The sequence below is a fragment of the Hemiscyllium ocellatum genome, chromosome 4 (assembly GCF_020745735.1).
Source record: "Hemiscyllium ocellatum isolate sHemOce1 chromosome 4, sHemOce1.pat.X.cur, whole genome shotgun sequence".
NCBI classification, from domain to species: Eukaryota; Metazoa; Chordata; class Chondrichthyes; order Orectolobiformes; family Hemiscylliidae; genus Hemiscyllium; species Hemiscyllium ocellatum.
Genome location: NC_083404.1, coordinates 86,443,585 through 86,463,634, shown reverse-complemented (window position 1 = coordinate 86,463,634; position 20,050 = coordinate 86,443,585). Strand labels below are relative to the sequence as shown.

General features: G+C 40.1%; 1 protein-coding gene across 3 annotated transcripts in view; it reads left to right on the top strand.

Annotated features, from left to right (window-relative positions):
• Positions 1-20,050, top strand: part of trappc9 (trafficking protein particle complex subunit 9) — a 607,852-nt gene that overhangs the window by 241,118 nt on the left and 346,684 nt on the right. For all 3 annotated transcript variants that reach the window (XM_060823567.1, XM_060823563.1, XM_060823570.1), the window contains one exon: positions 2,612-2,722. In XM_060823567.1, the coding sequence (XP_060679550.1) occupies positions 2,612-2,722 (111 nt within the window). The remainder of the gene's footprint in view (positions 1-2,611; positions 2,723-20,050) is intronic.

The following is a 20,050-nucleotide window of genomic DNA, read 5'->3' as shown; positions in this document are numbered from 1 at the left end:
GTTTGGTACCAAAATATGTCTAAGTAGCTTCAGATTTGTATAGTAGGTAGTCTAACTCAGCTGATAGAAGAATAGTATTACGAATTTAAATTGTCCCGAAAGATCCAACCACAGTCTCTGGTTTATGTGGAGATCATTAGTCTCAGGTCGTTCCACCACAAAAGCAGTACAACTATGCCTCATTGACTTGAATTAAAGAGCAAAACGTTGATGACGGTTTGTTGTTTTCGATCATTATTCTGTCTGGTTGTTCATACTGGGTGAACAGTAGTTTGTTTTTGTCTGTGACTTTGTAATCTGTAAACTCATTTCCTTGACTTTGTGTTTAAGCATGCAATATGGAAAGGATAGGGCATAAATTAAAACTAGGAAAAGGTAAATTATTTATACATGGTGAATATTGCAGCTAATGTGTCCATATTCAAAACATGTGTCAGAATTACATATAATATCAATGTGATATTCAAAACAGCAACAAATTACAGTGAAATGTGTGTAAACTCTAGACTTGAGCAAATTCCTTCTTTGCTGTGTCAAAATTCTGGGACTTGCTGTCAGTAAGCAATGCTGGAATTTCTTTATCAAACAGACTGCATCAGTTCAAGATGATAGCTTGCCATCATCTTCTCAAACAATGATGGCCACATCCCATTAATTAATAAATTGAAACAATTCATGAGAAGAATCATAAAAGCCTAAGACCAAATGTTGGATGATTTCTTATTGGTTCATAGACAAGCGAATGGAAGAAATAAGTAATTTTGCTGGAAAAGATGAACAGCTCCACCCCCACCCTCAAATCCCCTACCACCTTTCACAGCAGCCACTGACATTATCTAAAACTTAATGGCCAGAATGATGGACAGGCACTTTGACAGCTGCTGTAAAGGTAAATCTGAGATTAAAATACCAGGAGGGTAGGATGTCGGGGTGCCAGTTAGGTAGGTTACCAGCTGGGCAAGGGGTAGGGAGTATTTCATAGTCTAAGATTTTCTGAGTAGCTATGAACTAATTTTCTCCAAACTGAGTTCTCCAATTTAAATGGAGACTTTCAGAGGGTTCCAGAGATAGAGAATTGTCCAGTGGAATCTTCAATGTCCCAAACAATTCCTTTTGAGTCTTCTACAGTGACAATTCTTGAGGGTCTCTGGGTGCAACGCCCATCTACGTGGAATAATCTGGGCCAGAATCTTTGAAGCAGGTTGTATAATTACCACAGTTCAGGTTATGGGGAGATCTTGGGACAGAAGAAACCGAAAATAGCCAACATACAATGTGTGACATTATGCATTGACTATACATATCATTATTTACTTCCAGTCAGTAGCATGCCCTTGTGCATGATGTAACTTTTATTCCACTAAAAATAGATTCTTGAGAGAGATTTCATCCTCCTGAATGGTTTCTATTATCGCGTTCTGGCAGAATTACTTTGTTTCTTTTGCCTCTGTTTGAAAACACTAAGGAAAAGGACAGTCAGTTCTATCTAGTTGGATTTATTGAACAACTTGTGTATCTGAATCATTAGTTGCAAGCATATTTTGAAACAGTTAGCATGTAGCACCAAGGGCAATTACTTGAAGACAAAATTTAATTGGACAGATTCAACACAATACTTGCCAAATATCAGAAGAGACCATTTATATACTTTATAAATCCCAAGGATTTACTGACCGCAGTTAGAGCCCAACAATGCTGTCTGGCACACGGACTCCTTGACAGGAGTTAATCCCTGTTTTGGGACCAATGTGAGTCCTGAGCCTGCAGTTGGAAGCAAAAATGGTGGAGCTATTCTCTTGAAAGTGCAGATGGTGGTTACCTAGTGCTGACTTGGAGCACCCTGAGTTTCACACTGGGACAGTGTGAGAATGTAAAGATTCATCAGAATGGAGGGACCTTCAAAGGGATAAAAATATGATTGTTTTGGAGAGGTAAGGTGACAGGCACCATGTATGGAGGGAAAAATCCTCCAGTAGATCATTAGTTCTAGATTTGTGGCTAAGTACACCTTGTGACCCTGATATTATGGCACTGAGCCTTTGTTGCTCATGGCATCCCAACCTGTATCAGTGAAACCACTTACCCTGACCTTAGCTGTTAATTCTGGATCATGAATGTTTGCGATTCATGATACTAATTATTTTCTGATATAATGTGTGCACATATGGACACTTTGCACAAAATTTTAAGCTAGTCTGTTGTCTGCGGAGTCAAAAAATATCAGAGACTGAACTAGTTCACAGGCATGCCCGCAGATGTTTGGGTTTTGTGTTGAGTGCATGAAACTACCAAGAGAAGCCCAAAGATGAGAAGCACAGCTAATGATGTATTGGCAACAAGACCCTTTGGTTAACTATTTGCAGTTAAACACAGGTAACCTGGTGCTTTTTGCTGACTAGGGGACCACCTTCTGTTAGAAAAGTTTTCTGTGGCGTCAATTAAGTTAAGATCTTATATTGGGGTTGGTTGAAACAATATTCCCAAAATCTGCCACACCGTGTAGTATGAAATTGTGAAATATAAATCAAGCATGAACATTTTCCCTCTGAAGTGTTTCAAAACTTCATAATTTTTAATGTGCTATTAAACTTGCTGATTTCTGTTCCAACAGCACCAGACAATGTCACCTTCTCTTAGATGTCTTCAATTCAACAGAACATGAACTAACTGTTAGTGCAAAAAACAATGAGGATTTGATCCTACATGCTGGAGAGTGCCAGAGGTAGGTGACTGATCGCCTGATCAATAATTGCAAACTTGATGGAATTGAAAATCCCAAGTCTCTCTTTTTGGGGATGACTCCTGTATTGCTGTCTCAATTAAAGATGGAAAACGATTGGCAGAAAATGTTAATTGAATTTCAATGGATAATGATGTTAAGAGATTTGAAAACATAGTCCGTGCCAATTTTACTTGTCATTCCGTCTTTGCATGGGCAGTAACTTGTTTTAAGTTAACCAGTGATTTTTATTTATGTATATCTGCAATATTAGTGCACAAACACAATAACTTTGATGTGACCAATTTGATCGTGTTTGTATGTGACGACATTTCTGAAGAAGGGTTATACCAGAATGTTGACTTCTTCACCACCTCTTGCTGTGTTCTCCAGCCTCTTGCTTGTCTATCATCATCATAATTTGGCATGCGCTGAATCTTATTAGCAAAGATTAAACAGTTTGGGACTCTACTTGCTTGAGTTTAGAAGAATAAGAATTGATCTCATTTAGACATATGGATTGTAAAAAGCCTTGACACAGTAAATGCGGAGAGGATATTTCCTCTCCGTCTCAGTCTAGAGAACATAGTCTTAAATTGCTTGCTACCCTTTATTCTGAGACTGAGATGAGGAGGAATCTCTTCTCTGTGGATTCAGAGTCTTTGGAACTCCTCACCTTGGTCCTTGTGTATATTTCAGGCTGTAGTAGATTCTTGCTCAGTAGTGGAATCAAGGGTTATAGGGAAACGATTAGGAAAGGAGACATGAGGAATGTCAGGTCAGCTATGATCACATTGAATGCAGGAGCAAGTTTGAGAGGATGAATAGCTTACTCCTGTTCTTATTTCCTATTTCTTATCATAGAGCCTGAGCACATGCACATGGTCATATACAGGAAAATGTGAGCTAGCAACTGGAGTAGGCTGTTCAGTGCTTCAAGTCTGCTCTACCATTTGACAGAATCATTAGCTAATCTCATCCCTGTCTAAAATATACTTTCCTGTCCACTTTCCATCAATCACAGAGACTTGGTTGAAGGAAGGGCATGATGATTGGCAATTAAATGTTCCAGAATATAGACGTTTCAGACAGGACAGGGAGGGAAGTAAAAGGGGGGATGGAATTGCATTGCTGGTCAAGGATGATATCACGGCTGTGCTAAAGGAGCACACTACGGAGGTCTTGGGTGGTGAGGCATTATGGGTAGAGCTGAGAAATAAGGGCGCAGTTACACTGTTGGGGCTGTATACAGGCCTCCCAACAATGAGCGTGAGGTAGAAGAACAAATAGGTAAACAGATTGTGGAAAGATGTAGAGGCAGTAGGGTAGTGGTGATGGGAGATTTTAATTTTCCCAACAATGACTGGGATACGTTGAACTCCAGAGGCCAGGATGGGGTAGAATTTATAAAAAGCGTCCAGGAGAGTTTTCTAGAGCAGTATGTCAATAGTCCGACGAAGGGAGACGCCATATTGAATCTGGTTCTGGGGAACGAGCCAGATCAGGTGGTAGAAGTTGTGGTGGGGGATTTCTTTGGGAACAGTGACCACAATTCTGTAAGTTTTAGAGTACTCGTAGATAAAGAAGAGAGTGGTCCTAAGGGAAGAGTACTAAACTGGGCCAAGGCCAATTTATATCAAAATTAGGCAGGAGCTCAGAAATGTGGATTGGACACAGCTACTTGAAGGGAAGTCCACATTTGAGATGTGAGAGGCTTTAAAAGAAAGTGCAGGATAGGCATGTCCCGTTGAAGGCAAAGGATAGGAAGGGCAAGATTCGTGAACCGTGGATGACAGGAGAAATTGTACGACTAGCCAAGAGGAAAAGGGAAGCATATATAAGGTCTAGGCAGCTAAGAACAGAACGGGCCCTGGAAGAATATCGGAAGAGTAGGATAAGTCTTAAACGAGGAATCAAGCGGGCTAAAAGGGGTGATGAAATGGCTTTAGCGAGCAGAATTAAGGAGGGTCCCAAAGCATTTTATTCTTCTATAAGAAGCAAGCGGGTAACTAGAGAAAGGATTGGCCCACTAAAGAATAACGAAGGAAGGCTGTGTGTCAAACCTGAGAGAATGGGTGAAATTCTGAATGATTACTTTGCATCAATGTCCACTGAGGATTGGAACATGATGAATGTTGAGATTAGAGATAGAAGTTTGATTAGTCTGGATCACGTTGACATAAGTAGCGAAGATGTGTTGGGTAGGCAAGAGGTTAAGGTGGACAAATCCCCAGGACCGGATGAGATCTATCCCGGGTTGCTGAAGGAGGCGAGAGAAGAAATAGCTGGGGCCCTGACAGATATCTTTGTGGCATGCTTAAATACAGGTGAGGTGCCGGCGGACTGGAGGGTTGCCCATGTTGTCGCCCTGGACAAGAAGGGTAGTAGGGATATTCCGTGTAACTACAGACCAGTGAGCCTGACGTCAGTGATGGGAAAGTTGCTGGAGAAGGGACTGAAGGATAGGATCTATTTATATTTAGAAAAGAATGGGCTTATCAGTGATAGGCAACATGGTTTTGTATGGGGGAGATAGTGCCTTACCAACTTAGAGCTCTTTGAGGAAGTGACCAAGTTGATAGATGAAGGAAGGGCTGTTGATGTCATATACATGGACAGGTGTTTGAAAAGGTTCTCCATGGTAGACTAATGGAGAAAGTGAAGGCACATGGTGTGCAGGGTATTCTAGCTAGGTGGATAAAGAACTGATTGAGCAACAGGAGACAGAGTAGTAGTTGAAGGAGTTTCTCGAAATGGAGAAAGGTGACCAGTGGTGTTCCACAGGCGTCGGTGTTAGGGCCACTGTTGTTTGTAATATACATAAATGATCTGGAAAAGGGCACTGTTGGTATGATAAGCAAGTTTGCAGATGACACGAAGATTGGTGGAGTAGCTGAAAGCATAAGGATATAGATAGACTGGAGAGTTGGGTGGAAAAGTGGCAGATGGTTTTCAATCCAGAAAAATGTGAGGTGATGCATTTAGGCAAGACTAATTCTAGAGTGAATTATACAATGAACAGAGGAGCCTTGGGAAAAGTTGATGGGCAGAGAGATCTGGGAGTGCAGGTCCATTGTACCTGGAAGGTTGTTGCACCGGTGTATAGAGTGGTCAAGAAGGCATATAGTATGCTTGCCTTCATTGGGCGGGGTATTGAGTAAAAGAGCTGGCAAGTCATGTTAAAATTGTACAAGACATTGGTTTGGCCGCATTTAGAATACTGTGTACAGTTCTGGTCGCCACATTACCAAAAGAATGTGGACGCTTTGGAGAGGGTGCAAAGAAGGTTTACGAGGATGTTGCCTGGTATGGAAGGTGCTAGCTATGAAAAAAAGGTTGAGTAGGTTAGGTTTATTTTCATTAGAGAAAAGGAGATTGAGGGGGGACCTGATTGAGGTTTTCAAAATCATGAAGGGTATAGACAAGGTGGATAGAGAAAAGCTTTTTCCCAGATTGAAGGATTCAATGACGAGTGGTCACGCTTTCAAGGTGAGAGGTGGAAAGTTTAAGGGGGTTACATGCAGTAAGTACACATTGCCAGGAGAGATGGTAGAGGCAGGCACGGTAGATTCATTTAAGATGCGTCTGGACAAATGCATGAGTAGATGGGGAGCAAAGGGATACAGATGCTTAAGAATTGACCGACAGGTTTAGACAGTACTTTTGGATCGGCTCAGGTTTGGAAAGCCGAAGGGCCTGTTCTTGGGCTGTAAGTTTTCTTTGTTTTTTTTCTTTGTTCTTTTAGTCTGTTACTAATTAAAAACTGAATAATCTTGAAGAGCAGATAGTCAATGTTCTTGCATTCACAGCAATCTGAGATAGTAAATTTACAACTCTTTGAGAGAAGTAATTCCTCCTCATCTCTGTTAAATCTGCCATGTCTTAACCGAAGATTGACCTCTGGTTCTAGATTATCCCAGAAGGGGAAGCATCTGCTGTACATTAACTTTACCTCGTATTCTTAAATTAGATCTCCTTTCACCCGTATAAACTCTAGCAAGTATAGTCCTTAACTGGCATTGTGTAAGAATTTGCATTTGGGAAATGACGTTAGATAATACACACTTGTGCAGAACAGTCATGCATAATGGCCATGTTGATATTATCATCAGTCGTTTTGAAATCTTGTTCTAACATGAATTTAACCAAAAATACTCTAAGCAACATAGTTATTGAGGTTTTCTGTTCAAATAATTGCTCCTACAATTTTTCTAGAAATCACACTTGCAACATGTTGGCTGTTATATGTTGTATTGAGTTTACGGTTACGAAATCATACAAAGAATTTTATGTGGAGTGTATGTTCTTTCAAGTCACCACGGTCTGATTGACCATAGGACTCTGCTCTCATTGGAGAGACAGCCGAGGGTCACCATGCCTCAGGCTAAGGGAGAGGTTGAGAAGGAGAATCCTTCTAAATAACTTTAGCCAGTGCAGGAATTGAACCCACACTGGTGGCATCATTCTGCATTGCAAATCAGCTGACCAGCCAACTGAGCAGGCCAGCGGAAATATGGATTAATGCTTCACAGGAAGCCTCTGTTAAAACCATGTTGAAATTCATGCATGTATTTGTGCAGTGATCTGAATTAGCCTCAGTCAAAGGACTGATAATAATCAGAACTATGTATAAGCTTACAGCAGTGAAAGGGGAAACAAAATAGTTGCCAAATATGGTGTTAAGAGGGTTTAAACTAGTACAGTGTCCATAAATAATTAGATACTTGGAAGTTCCAAAATTTGAAATAAAAATAGAGGAAAAAAATCTCAAATATATCTAAGAGCTGGAGAAATTCCGCAGATCTGCCAGCATCTGTGGAGAGAGAAATAAAGTTAGCATTTTGAGTCTGATATTACTCTTCTTTGGAACTCACAACAAAGACTATCGTGTTTCAGCTTTATTGCGTTTAAGAGAGAAAAACAAAGCTTGGATTATTTTAACATTTACAGTGAATGTTAACTTGAATTAAAATAAATAATTTAATGATGGGTGTGTATTATGTAAAACATATATGCACATGCGTGCATTTTATTTCCTTGTTACCTCAGTACTAATGCATTGTCTGTACTTTTGCTGAATGGGAAATTGATGAAAGATCTTTTCAAATGCGCTAAGCGGAGGATGCGATAGTTACAGAACAATGTTAGTCCGAGACTTGAAAGCGTGTTTTGTTTGCTCCCTGATTAGGTTGGAGTTTGTTCTTTTTCCCTTTATCATCCGTACATAGAAGGCAGTACAGTGGGTGAATATTTATAAGCACTGTTCTTACTACCTTTCAAGATTGCTTCAATCAAGTTTTACTCTGTCCTATCAGTAGTTGAACTCTTGCTTTCCTCCTTTTGGACATGTATTGAACATTACATGTTGTAACGTGTTTAGTGAAGGGCTAATATAGCTATATAAGCAATGACTTCACTACTTTTCATGCAGGCATCTGAAGAAGATTGTGCAGGGTTTCATTTCTGATGTTGAGCACCACTTTGCGACTACAAGTTGCAGAATTGTTGTCATCAAATTTGATCATCATCAGCTTGTCATATTGCAAAGTAAAGTCTCCAGAAACTATTTGCCATTCGTGAAACAATTTAGTAAGCCATGTAATTCTATCTTAGCAATAAAATTATTTTTTATTTGTGCATGAGTAAGAATAAACAGATAAATTGCATATTATATAGAAATGGGGTATAGCACCTCATACCTGCCAACTTGGAGAAACATAATATTTGGACTCTCAACATCTCAAGGTGATATTGTGATATGGGTGATACTTATTTGAGATTTTGGCAGGGAGAGGCTCTGTATTAACACTTAAATTGGAGATGAAAGCCTTTGATATTTGAACACGCAAGAAAGATTGGGTACTAATTATACCAGCATCATGAGCCAAGTCCACAACAAAAAGGTTAACTTCAAAAAGACGAATAACAAATTAGAATCAATTTATTTGTGATCATTTAGATGGATGCTAAATAGAACAGCTATAGAAGAATAATGCTTGCAATAAAGGACAGGCGCATAGCTCGGATCAGCAAACTACATGGTAGGTTGCGGTGTAAGCAATATAAACAATGGGAGATCATCAGAAAAGAATGGTGTTAATCATGCAGAATTTCAGAGTATTTAGAGATGGGCAGAAATAGCCTTGATGAGTTCACAGAATGTTTTCAAGATGGTACCTTCTGGACCTGACTGCAGAGCAGACTACACCAGACCTGGTGTTGTGCAATAAGAGGATAAATTAATGATCTTCTAGCAACCTTGATTTGCAGCAATCATAATATGCGCTAGGTAGATGAAAGTGTAGGAGAAGGTGATAGGTTGGAGAGGAGGGTGGAGCAGATAGTTGGGAAAGGTGATGGACAGGTCAAGAGGGCAGTACCAAATTGGAGACTTGGGACTGGGATAATGTGTGGGGAGGGGAAATGAGGAAACTGGTGAAATCCACTATGATCTTGTGTGGTTGCAGGGTCCCAAGGTGGAATATGAGGCATTCTTCCTCCAGGCATCAGATGGTAAGGGTTTGGCAATGGAGGAGTTCCAGGACCTAAATGTTCTTGGCAGAATGGGAGGGGGAGTTGAAGTGTTTAGCCACAGAGTGGTGGGTTGGTTGGTGCAGGTGTCACAGAGATGTTCTCAGAAACAATCTGCAAATTGGCGTCCTGATGTAGAGGAGACCACATCAGGTGTAACGGATACAGTAGATGAAATTGGTAGTGTGGTACAGGTAAATTTCTGTTGGATGTGGAAGGATCCTTTGGTACTTTGGACAGAGGTGAAGGGGGAGATGCGGGCGCAGGTTTTGCCCTTCTTGCGGTGGCAGGGGAAGGTGCTGGGATCGGAGTGTGGGATAGTGGGAGAGGGGTGGGGGTGCGTAGATCTGATGAGGGAGTCTTCTCTATATTGGGGAGATAGGTTGCCAACTTGCAGATTGTTTCAAAGGAGACCTATGGGATACCTGCACCAACCAACCCCATCTCTCTGTGGCTGAACACTTCAACTCCCCCACCCACTCCTTCAAAGAAATGCAGGTCTTGGGCCACTTCCGTTGCCAAACTCTTCACACAGGATCAATGTGGATTTCACCAGTTTCCTCATTTCCACTCATCACCCCCCCCCCCCCTCCACATTATCTCAATCCCAAGCCTCCAACTCAACACCACTGTCTTGACCTGTCCATCACCTTTCCCATCTATCCGCTCCACCCTCCTGTCTCTGACCTATCACCTTCTTCTCCCCCCCCCCATCTTCATGTACCAATCACATTCTCAGCTGCTACCCCCCCCCCCCCCCCCCCACCCTCCTCCCATTTATCTCTTAGCACCCTAGCACACAAACCTCATTACTGGTGAAGGTCTTATGCCCAAAATGTTGATTCTACTGCTCGGATGCTGCCTGACCTGCTGTGCTTTTCCAGCACCGCGTTCTTGACTCCGATCTTTAGTATCTGCAGTCCTCACTTTCTCCTTGTTGTTTAGATGTTCCAGGAGTGAGTGTAGGCATAGGGAAATGACATCGTTGTGGACCTGTTAGGCCAGTAGGCAAATTGCAGGGGGTGAAGGCAGGCTGGGAGGTGAGCGTTGATGTGGGCCATGGCCAACCTCTCGAAGCACTTCATGATTATGGAGGTAGGTAATAATCATTAAGGCACGTTGCATGTGCACGTATGAGGATGATGGTGGTCGTCTTGAAGTAGGTGTGAACTACGACTTATAGGAGGGAGAAGTTGAAGACGTTGGTGAATACTCCACCAGTTGGTCCACATAGGATCTAAGTGCTCGGTTGTGGACTCTGTCTAAGCCTGTCGTTTTCCTTCGGACCGATCTGACAGATGTTGCAGTGACGGAGGGAACAGATGCATCCAGGCTGTCAGGGCAGGTGACACTGTGCTGCTGGCATTCTGCTTGAACTCAGCATAGAAAACATTGAGCACATCAGGGAAGGATGTGTCTTTGTCTGCTATCCTGTTCTGCTGCATTTTGTATCCCATAATGTTGTTAGACCTTGTCACAAGCAGTGGATGTCCATATAGTTCGTTTAGGCCTCTAACTTGGTCTGGTACTGCCTCAGCATTTCTGGCTTTGTGGAGGTCTGGATTCCTGTATAAGTCTAGGTCATTCGACTTAAATATTGCACATTTGGTTTTTAATGGGCAATGGATTTTTTGGTTCCTCCAAGGTTTCCAGTTGGGGAGCACTTGGATTGATGACTGTGGCATGCTGTCCTCCCCAAATTTTGTAAGGAAGTCAATGATGGTGGTGGTGTACTTGTCTAGGTTTTCCGCTGGACTGAGTACAGTCCAGTCCACCAATTCCAAGCAGTCTGGGATTTGCTCTTGTGCTGCCTTGGACCAGCATTGTATTTCTTGCTGTGAAGGATCCTCCTGTACCAGCTTCTGCTTGTAAGCTGGGAGGAGGAACACAGCGCTATGATCTGATTTTCTGAAGTGTGGATAGGGGATGGAGCAGTATACTATTTTGGCTGTGTAGCAGTGGTCCAAGATGCTCAATCCTCTGTTGGGGCAGAAAACGTGTTGGTGGTACTTTGTCAGCACCCTCTCGAAATTGGCTTGGTTGAAGTCGCTGGCCACGATGAATAAGGCATTGGGGATTTTAGCTATAGGATGGTTTTTGTAGGGCAAATTACATCCAGGGCATTCTTCACATTGGCCTGGTGTGTATGTAGACTACTATCAGGATAGCAGAGGTAAATTCACATGGCAGATAGTAAGGGCAATATTTTACTGTAAGATATTCTACATGGCTTGACAGAGTTGCCATGCCTGAGTAAAATTTTGGCCTCCATTTTACTTTTTTGTTAACTTTAACTTTATTCTCTCCTGAGCTTCCTTGGTTAGCCATGATTAGTTTATTCCTCTCTTGGAATCTTTCCTTGTTTCTGGAATACATTATTGCGGAAAGTCATGAGTTGTTTCCTTGTGTCTGCCACTGATTGCTGAGCGTTTTTCCTCCTAATCTATCTATCCAGCCCACTTCAGCCAACTCTATCCTCATTTAATTGTCGTTCCCATTATTTAAGATAAATATAAGATTTGCTTCCAATCCATATTCCTCACTCTCAAACTGAATGTTCAGTTATATTATGTTATGATCACTACTTCCTTGGGGATCTTTTGCTCTGAGCTCATTAATTAAACCTGCTTCATTACCCAAATCCAAGATCGCCTGTTCTCCAGTTGTCTCTATGACATTTTTCAATATAAAAAAGAGTTAATAGACTGCAAGGAAAGGTTAAGTGAGTAGGCACAAATCTGGCAAATAGAATATCATGTGGGAAAATGTGAAGTTATCTATTTGGGAGGAGGAATTAAAAAGGAAGCCTATTCTCTAAATTGTGAGAGGATGCAGAGGGGTCTTAGTGTCCCAGTGCATGATTCTCAAAACATTAGTGTGTAGATATAGCAAGTAATTAGGAAAGATGATATGTTATTATTTAATGATAAGGAAATTAAATATATAAATATGGAGTCCATGCTTCTGTTCTGCAGAGCACTGGTGACGCCACATGTGGTGTGTCTACACAATATTGACCACCTTATTTAATGAAGGATGTCAGTTGGTTGGAAACAGTTTAAGGATCTGTTTACAAGATCAATACGCAGCATGTGTGAGTTGTCTTGTGGGTAAAGATAGATGAAGCTAGGATCTTTCTGCTGGAACTTAGAATAGTAAAATGTGACTTGATGGAAAATACAGTTAGTTCTGCTATGATGTGCATATCTTCAAAGTGAATGAGCTTTAACATGATTGAAGAAATTAGACCATCATTTGTGGAACGCAAACTTTCCTTACCTGTATTGGTTATTATGCGATTTCGGCCCAAAGAGCTTAAATGGCGTGGCTCTTGCACGATTTTCTTGTAGCACAAGATCACACGGAAACTGGACTGTAGTACTATATCAGAACTGACTTTATATAACATCATGAAGGTTCTCAACAGAGTATATGTGAAAACTGTGTTACTTCTTGTGGGAGACTGTGAAAGCAGGATGTAAGTAAACTGCAAAGAAAGATTGAGTAGGCACAAATCTGGAAAATAGAATATAACGTAAGGAAATGTGAAATTGTGAAATAGCCTGAAAAAGAAACCAGTTGTTGCCCATTTATGATGTAGAAATTATTTTATTGAGTGTCAGGAATCTTTGAAACTCTCTTCTTTACAAGATGGTGCAGACAGTTTCTTTGAATCTTTTAAAGGCGGATAGATCCTTGTTAAGCAGGGGGATATAAGGCAATTGAGAGTAGATGGGAATGTGGAGTAATCAAATCAGTGTGATCTTATTGAATGGTGGAGTAGGCTCGAGGTGTTGCATGACATGTACCTGTTCTGAATTTATATATCCATAAACTCAGAATTTGTGACATTAAATGGATTTTAAAAATTGCACATGAAATACAGAATTGCAAGGATTCTAGGTTTCTAGTCCAGTGTTATGAAGGTTCATAACATTATTATTTTGGAACTTAGATTTGAAAGTGGAGGAAAAATGGATTTAAGTTTTCAATTCTGTCAAGATCTAACCCATTTTGTTTTCGAAGGTCAGAAATTTGATCATGGAGTTCAAAGCAGCATTTACAAGAAGTCATGTGATTTCACCAAAATGACCAGCAAGCCATAGAGTGAGCAACTTTGTAAAGATGTTTGTGGTTTTACAACTATCCGTGTGTGTGTGTGTGTGTGTGTGTGTGTGTGTGTGTGTGAGAGAGAGAGAGAGAGAGAGAGAGAGAGTACAAGAAACGAGTTCATGTTGGGGGAAGGCCCATTAGTTGAAGGGCTATTATTAACACTCTCCAAGCAGTCAGGTCTTGGGAGAAGTCCTGTGAGAGGAAAGCTCCAGAATTAGAAGGCTTTGGGGATAGCAGAGAGAAAGATCTTCTGTAAGGCTGTTGAAGACATGAGTTTAGGGAATCCAAGTTCAGTTAATAGTGTGCTGATTTTTGCAGTTTGTTTTCACAGTCTCAGGGAGAGCAATAAAGTGAAGAAACCTGCCAAAATGAAGCTAAATACAGCCATGCCAGATGAGCAAGAAACTTTAATGGGATGATAGAGATGACTTTTGACTGAAGTTTGTGTCTGTAAGAGTCTTGCAGAGATGAATTTCCGATGTTTGTAATGACTTTGTTTAAATAGTTCTTGAGTAGTCTAATACAGTTTTTATATCGTAAGTATAATATGATAAACCTTACATTCAAAGTATATTGGCAATCTTTTGTGAATATGTTTCGTGACTGATCTCCATCATAAACTATACAAATAAAGCTGATTAGCTAGCAAGCCAGGTTTCACTCTTGAATCTGAGTCACCCCGTATTACCATCAGATGGAAGAATCCCAAGAGCCTTTATATCAATACCTTGTGACATTATTGACCAACAACATAAAACATCAGCCACCCACATAAATGCTGTAGCTAATAGAACGTGTCAAAGAATGAATTTTCTATGAATCAAATGACACTTGTTAGTTTACCACTTGCATTAAGTTATGGATAATGTCGTCTGCGCTATTGATGCGATGTTGTCACAGCCCATAGCTAGTGACACCCATTTGTTGCGGGCAATCACTTGCCAACCAGTATAATTACCCACCTTGGAAATTTCATGTCACTTCTAATGGATTTGCGTGGCTGATGAGTCTGATCCTCAAGTTGCATCCGCAACTACACATTTGGCAGGTATTTCTGAGTGATGGAATTAGTGCTTGGCCTCAAGATTTCAATGCAGACATATTCCACAAATGAAATTTTTAAAAAAACTCACTCTCTTCATCACTATAGTAGTTGTGAGTAACATCTACAGAATATATTGTTAAGATTCATGAGGGCTTCTTAGCAACTTCTAAGTCTACGACCACTACTATCTAGAAGGGTAAGGACAGCAAAATACATGGAAATACCACCACCATGTTTCTGACCAACCCATTCTCAGTTCTGTCTTAGAAATATGTTGTTTTTCCTTCAGTGTTGCTAAATCAAAATCCTGGAAATCCCTTTCAAATAGCACTACGTACATACCGATACTAAATGGGCTGTAGTGGTTCAAAAAAGTAATTTGTTACAACCACTTTCAGTGTGTTTGTCACTAATTGGTGGCCTATCCACTATCACATCTAAAATAATCGAAAATAAAATAGTACAAGTAAAGTTTGTAACTAGGAAATGTAAAGTCAAAATGACCAAAGGATTCAAAAAATAATATTTGCCCAAGAATAAATGATATTGCTACCAAGGTGAGTGATGTCAATGTAACCTATAACTGGTTGCTCAGCTGCAACTCCCTCCCAATTCCAGTGTGGCTGTACCTACACCAAATGGATTGCAGCAGTCAAGAGGGCAGCTCACCAGCACCACCTGAAGGGGAAATAGTGACAGGCCGGCCCAACCATCTCACCCACATTCCAGGAGTGAATAGAGAGGGAAGAAAAGCTTTCAGTAAACAAGTTCTTGTTAAATACAAGAGCCTGTTTTAGTTAAACCAATGAGTGGTTTGGTGTCACAGTAGACAAAGCAAGCCAGTTAAGGAAATTATGGCAGCACACTTATCACATGGTGGGACACAGACTCAGTTTACATGAACTGAACAATTAATGCCAGTGTCATGGTTTGACTAAATAATGTCACAAGATAGTTACAGATGAGGAAGGACTTTAATCATGTAGTTTATCCATACAGAATAACCAACTGTAAAGTCCCATAAAGCAATCAGCTGCTTCTCAGATGATTCTGGAATACCACCTCCATTGCTGTAGCCATGGATTAGTGCATAAATCAATCATTGTATGCATGAAGAACGTACATCAGTATGTTCATTTGTCTGAAGTTTGCCTTTCACTAATTTGATTCTGTGGCTTGTTTTAATCCTGAAATTTTCTTAGTGCATCAAATTATAACATAGTAGTAACCCTTTCTAGTCCATATGCATCAGCTTCTCCCAATGTTTTTTTTCACTATTGCATTATACCTGTATGTACAGATTTATATTTACCACTGCCCCATCACACCTCAAGCTCTCAACTTTACAACTGATCTGGAAATTTAACTATTCTCCCTTAATGTGTTTTCTTCAGACTTAGAAGATTGGTAGTCTATCTTTAATTCTCTTCCTAACAGTATGTGGTCTATCAAAATCCCTCAAACTGGCAGACTTCTAATCTTTCAGCTTTCCTTTGAGGAAGACATATTCTCTGCTGTATCAGACCTGAAAATGTGTTGCTGGAAAAGTGCAGCAGGTCGGCAGCATCCAAGGAACAAGAGAATCCTGGATTCCTGAAGAAGGGCTTATGCCCGAAACGTCGATTCTCCTGTTCCTTGGATGCTGCCTGACCTGCTGTGCTTTTCCAGCAACACATTTTCAGCTCTGATCTCCAGCATCTGCAGTCCTCACTTTCTCCTCTCTGCTGTATCAGGCAATTTCTTCCTTTCCATATCCTGACTTTCCCAAACAGGCAGTTTCTTCCTTTCAATATCTTGAATTATTGGGCATTAGTCATCCATTCTCAATTTTGTTCAGCAGTTTCATGCACCAGACCTTTCACCTGTATCAGCATATTTTTATTCTTAGTGTGCACCTGTAGATGTGTGCACCTGTAGATCTGTGCTGAGCTATGTTGATGCTTTACTTCAACTTCATCCTTGACTTTGCCCTCAGCAATTGCACTGTTGGTCAAACCTCAGTTCTGCTATTTGAAGGTAACTTCTTGCTGGGTATTTCTGTCACTGAGGATCATAATTTTTAAAACTTATTCAAGGGATGTGGGAGTCAGCAATTGAGCCAGCATTTATTGTCCATTCTGAATTATTCAGTGGACAGTCAAGAGTCAACTGAATTACTGTGTTTCTGGAGTCATGTGCAAGTCAGAGCAGATAAGTATAGCAATTTCCTTCCCTAAAGGCCATTAGTGAACCAGATGAGTTTTTCCCAACAATTGATAACACTTCATGTTTGTTTTTAGACTCTTAATAACAGATTTTTACTGAATTCCAGTGCAGACATCTGCTGTGGCAGGAATTAAACCTGGCTCGACAGGCAGAAGATGGAAAGTGTTTGGCCAGCTAGCCTGACCTTGGTCATTGCTAAGATTTTAGAGCCTATTATTAAGGATGAGATTGTGGACTACTTGGAAGTGCATGATAAAATAGTGCTGACTCACCACAGCTTCTTCAAGGGGAGGTCATGCCTGACAAATCTGTCAGAATTCTTTAAGGAGGTAACCAGCAAATTAAACAATGAGAACTTCAGATCTCTTTGGATTTCCAGAAGGCCTTTGAGACAGTGCTGCACAGAAGGCTGCAAAATAAATTAAGCGCTCACGCTGTTGTGGTAAGATAATTGGCGTAGAAAGAGGATTGACTAACAAGCAGAAGCGAGAGAACGGGGATAAGTGGGTCTTTTTCAGGATGCAGGCTGGTGACTATTGGAGTTCTACACGGATCAGTACTGGGATGAAAGCTATTCACGTTATACATTTATGATCTGGACAAGGAAACTAAGGAGCTTTGAAGCTAAGTATGTAGATGACACAAAGATCGGTGAAGTAATTGCTGGGGAAATAGGAAGGCTGCAGAAGGACTTGGGCAGACAAGGAGACTGGATAAAGAAGTGACAGATGGAATGTAATGTGGGAAAGTGAGAGTTTATGCACTTTGGTAAGAAGGAGAGGCATAGACTAGAAACCTGAAGCATGAGAGGACTTGGAGTCCTGTCTAAAGATTCTCTTCAGGTTCATTTGGCAGTTAGGAAGGTAAGTGCAATATTAGCATTTGTTTTGAGAGAGCTAGAATACAAGACCGAGGATGTACTGCTGACGCTTTATAAGGCTGACGCTGGAAGAATTCTATAATTAAATAGATTTGTCTTTTGGTTGTTCTGAGATAAATTGTTCCACAATGTGCTGCTCATTGACCATTTGTTCCTCGAGTTCAACTAGTTGATCTCCTCTGTCATTCAAAGAAGTTGAGGTTAAAGCTGTTATTCCTATTCAAGTGTGAAAATTCTTGACTGTGAAGTCTTTATCTGGCAACTGATATATTGGAGAGCTTCTTGTAGCATATCTTAATCTTAATTGCTCCTTTTGCTGAGTGAAGAAGTTGCTTGACAGTTGACATAAATATTAGCTTGTCAAAATGTAACATCTGATTACCCATTTCCTTTAATACTACTTCAGGTTTTTTCTTGTTCTTTGATTATTCTACATCTTTAGCTGCTTTGTATTGATAGCTTTTGATTTTTCGCTTTTCTATGACTGTGTCCGACTTAACATTTTCAGAAAGCCACCTATTGTGTATCAGATAAAGCATTCACTTTAAATAGCTGTGAACAGTCTGTGACTGTGAGGTTTCTCAGCACTGATGAAAACTTGTAGTTTTTGGTGCACTACATACTTGTTGCACTGGTTTTGCACATGTGTCATCTGTGACTTTCTATTTAATGAATTTAATGGACTGTTCTGATCTGCTGTGCCAAGATTGATTTTCTTCTCTTAAAATTATTGTGTGACAAAGTCAGACGTCACGAGACACCAGATTACAGTCCAACAGGTTTGTGAAAATCTCAAGCTTTCGGAGCACTGCTCCTTCATCAGATGAAGTGTGTGCAAACTGTCCAAGTGAAATCTCTCATTTCTGAAAAGCAAATATCTCTGCTGAGCTGAGAGTGAAACTTGCTTGTTCTTTGAGAAGTGGTGGAAAATACATCTCAAGATTGTATTTCTTGAGCAAGCTGTGGCTGCAAGAGACAGATATACCTGAGCCTTGACTTGACAATGTGTGCCAAAGATCAGAGCAACAGACAGCAAGATATTCTATACTTTGTTCATTGGTTTTTAAGAATAACCTCTTGGCCAAAGTGTTTTTTTTTGGAAAAACTACTTTCTACAGGAAAGTATAATTTTTCCTTTCTCTTTCCCTGAAGTGTATATATATTTCTTTGCCCATATGTTTTGGAAAATTTAGACATACATGTTTATATTTGTAAATTACTCGGTATTTTTAACCAATTATTGCATCTATATTGAATAGGATGTATCATAATAATTAAGAAATAATAGTGAATAAACCTGGTTGATAAATCATGTTGTTTAAAACCTGACACCGAGGTCATCTTGGTCATTGATGAAAGTATTTTAATTTTGTGTTGTGAACCATGAGAGTAGGACTAAAGCAATAGTGCATTCCTCCAGCTTTGGTCGTAAAAGGTTTTTATTTTACAGCGATGGCGCTGCTACTATTCTGTTGCTGTATTGTAGAATTTTCCTATGTGTTGCTGTCAAAATGAAGGAAACATATTCTCAGCTAAAATTGAGTTTTTCCACCACTTCAATGACTGAATTTCTTGTTTTGTAACTTTAGCTAAAGTGATTCATGTTTCCTTAACAGCTTACTGAATGAATTTTGCTGCATGCAGCTTTAATTAATGTTGTCCATTTTAACCATTATTTTACCAAATGACTTGTATGTTTTGTGGCTTTAAGAGAGAAATTTTGTTTCTTCAGATTTTTCTAGATGGGCTCTGTTGCCTGTGGCTGCAATAAGGATTCTTGTTTCTTTCCCGATTTTATTTTTCTGGATGTTATCTGCTCCTCTTGGTTGAAATAAATGCTTCCTCCATTTAAAGCAGTGTTAATGAATGATTACACAGAATGATTCCTGCCTTTTCTGCAACCTTAATGAAAACTTCCATTTTTCTTCTGTTACACCAGAGTTGCTTAGACTTTGAAACTGCCCTTTTGCCACTTTAGTTCTTTTTGCAATTTCATCAGGCCGATGGCATTGATTTAAATTGCTTTTCTTGCCTTGTTTCCCCTGCCATAACCATGACTTATGGTGGCCATCTTGTACTTGATTTGAGCTCAAAGTATTTGCCTTGCTTTCCAACTTCCCATCCTGTAATGTGCAATTATGTAAACATTTCTCTAGTCCATGGAGATTTTAACTTTACTCACTAAGGTCATGTACTGCCAACATACTGTATTGGTTCAAGTGCAAAAATAAGCTGTTGACCAAGCAATGCTCTAATTCTACTACTGACTCAAGTGGATGTGCATTTGGTCTGTGTGTTTGTTGTATTTTCATTCTATTCAATTTTGCACATTCTGTAGTTTTGGCAAAGATCTTGAGCCGATAGAATTGCATGTCAATGGCAGAATAACAGTTGTTCTACATCAACACTTCTTCACCTCACTAATGCCCTAACAAAATTTCATTATGCTCCTGCCTAGAGGATTATCGTTCTGTGACGACTGTGTTTGTATTACTTTACCTAGAGATAAAATCATATCTCATAGCTCACTATTTGCACACAGATTACTACGTTTTGT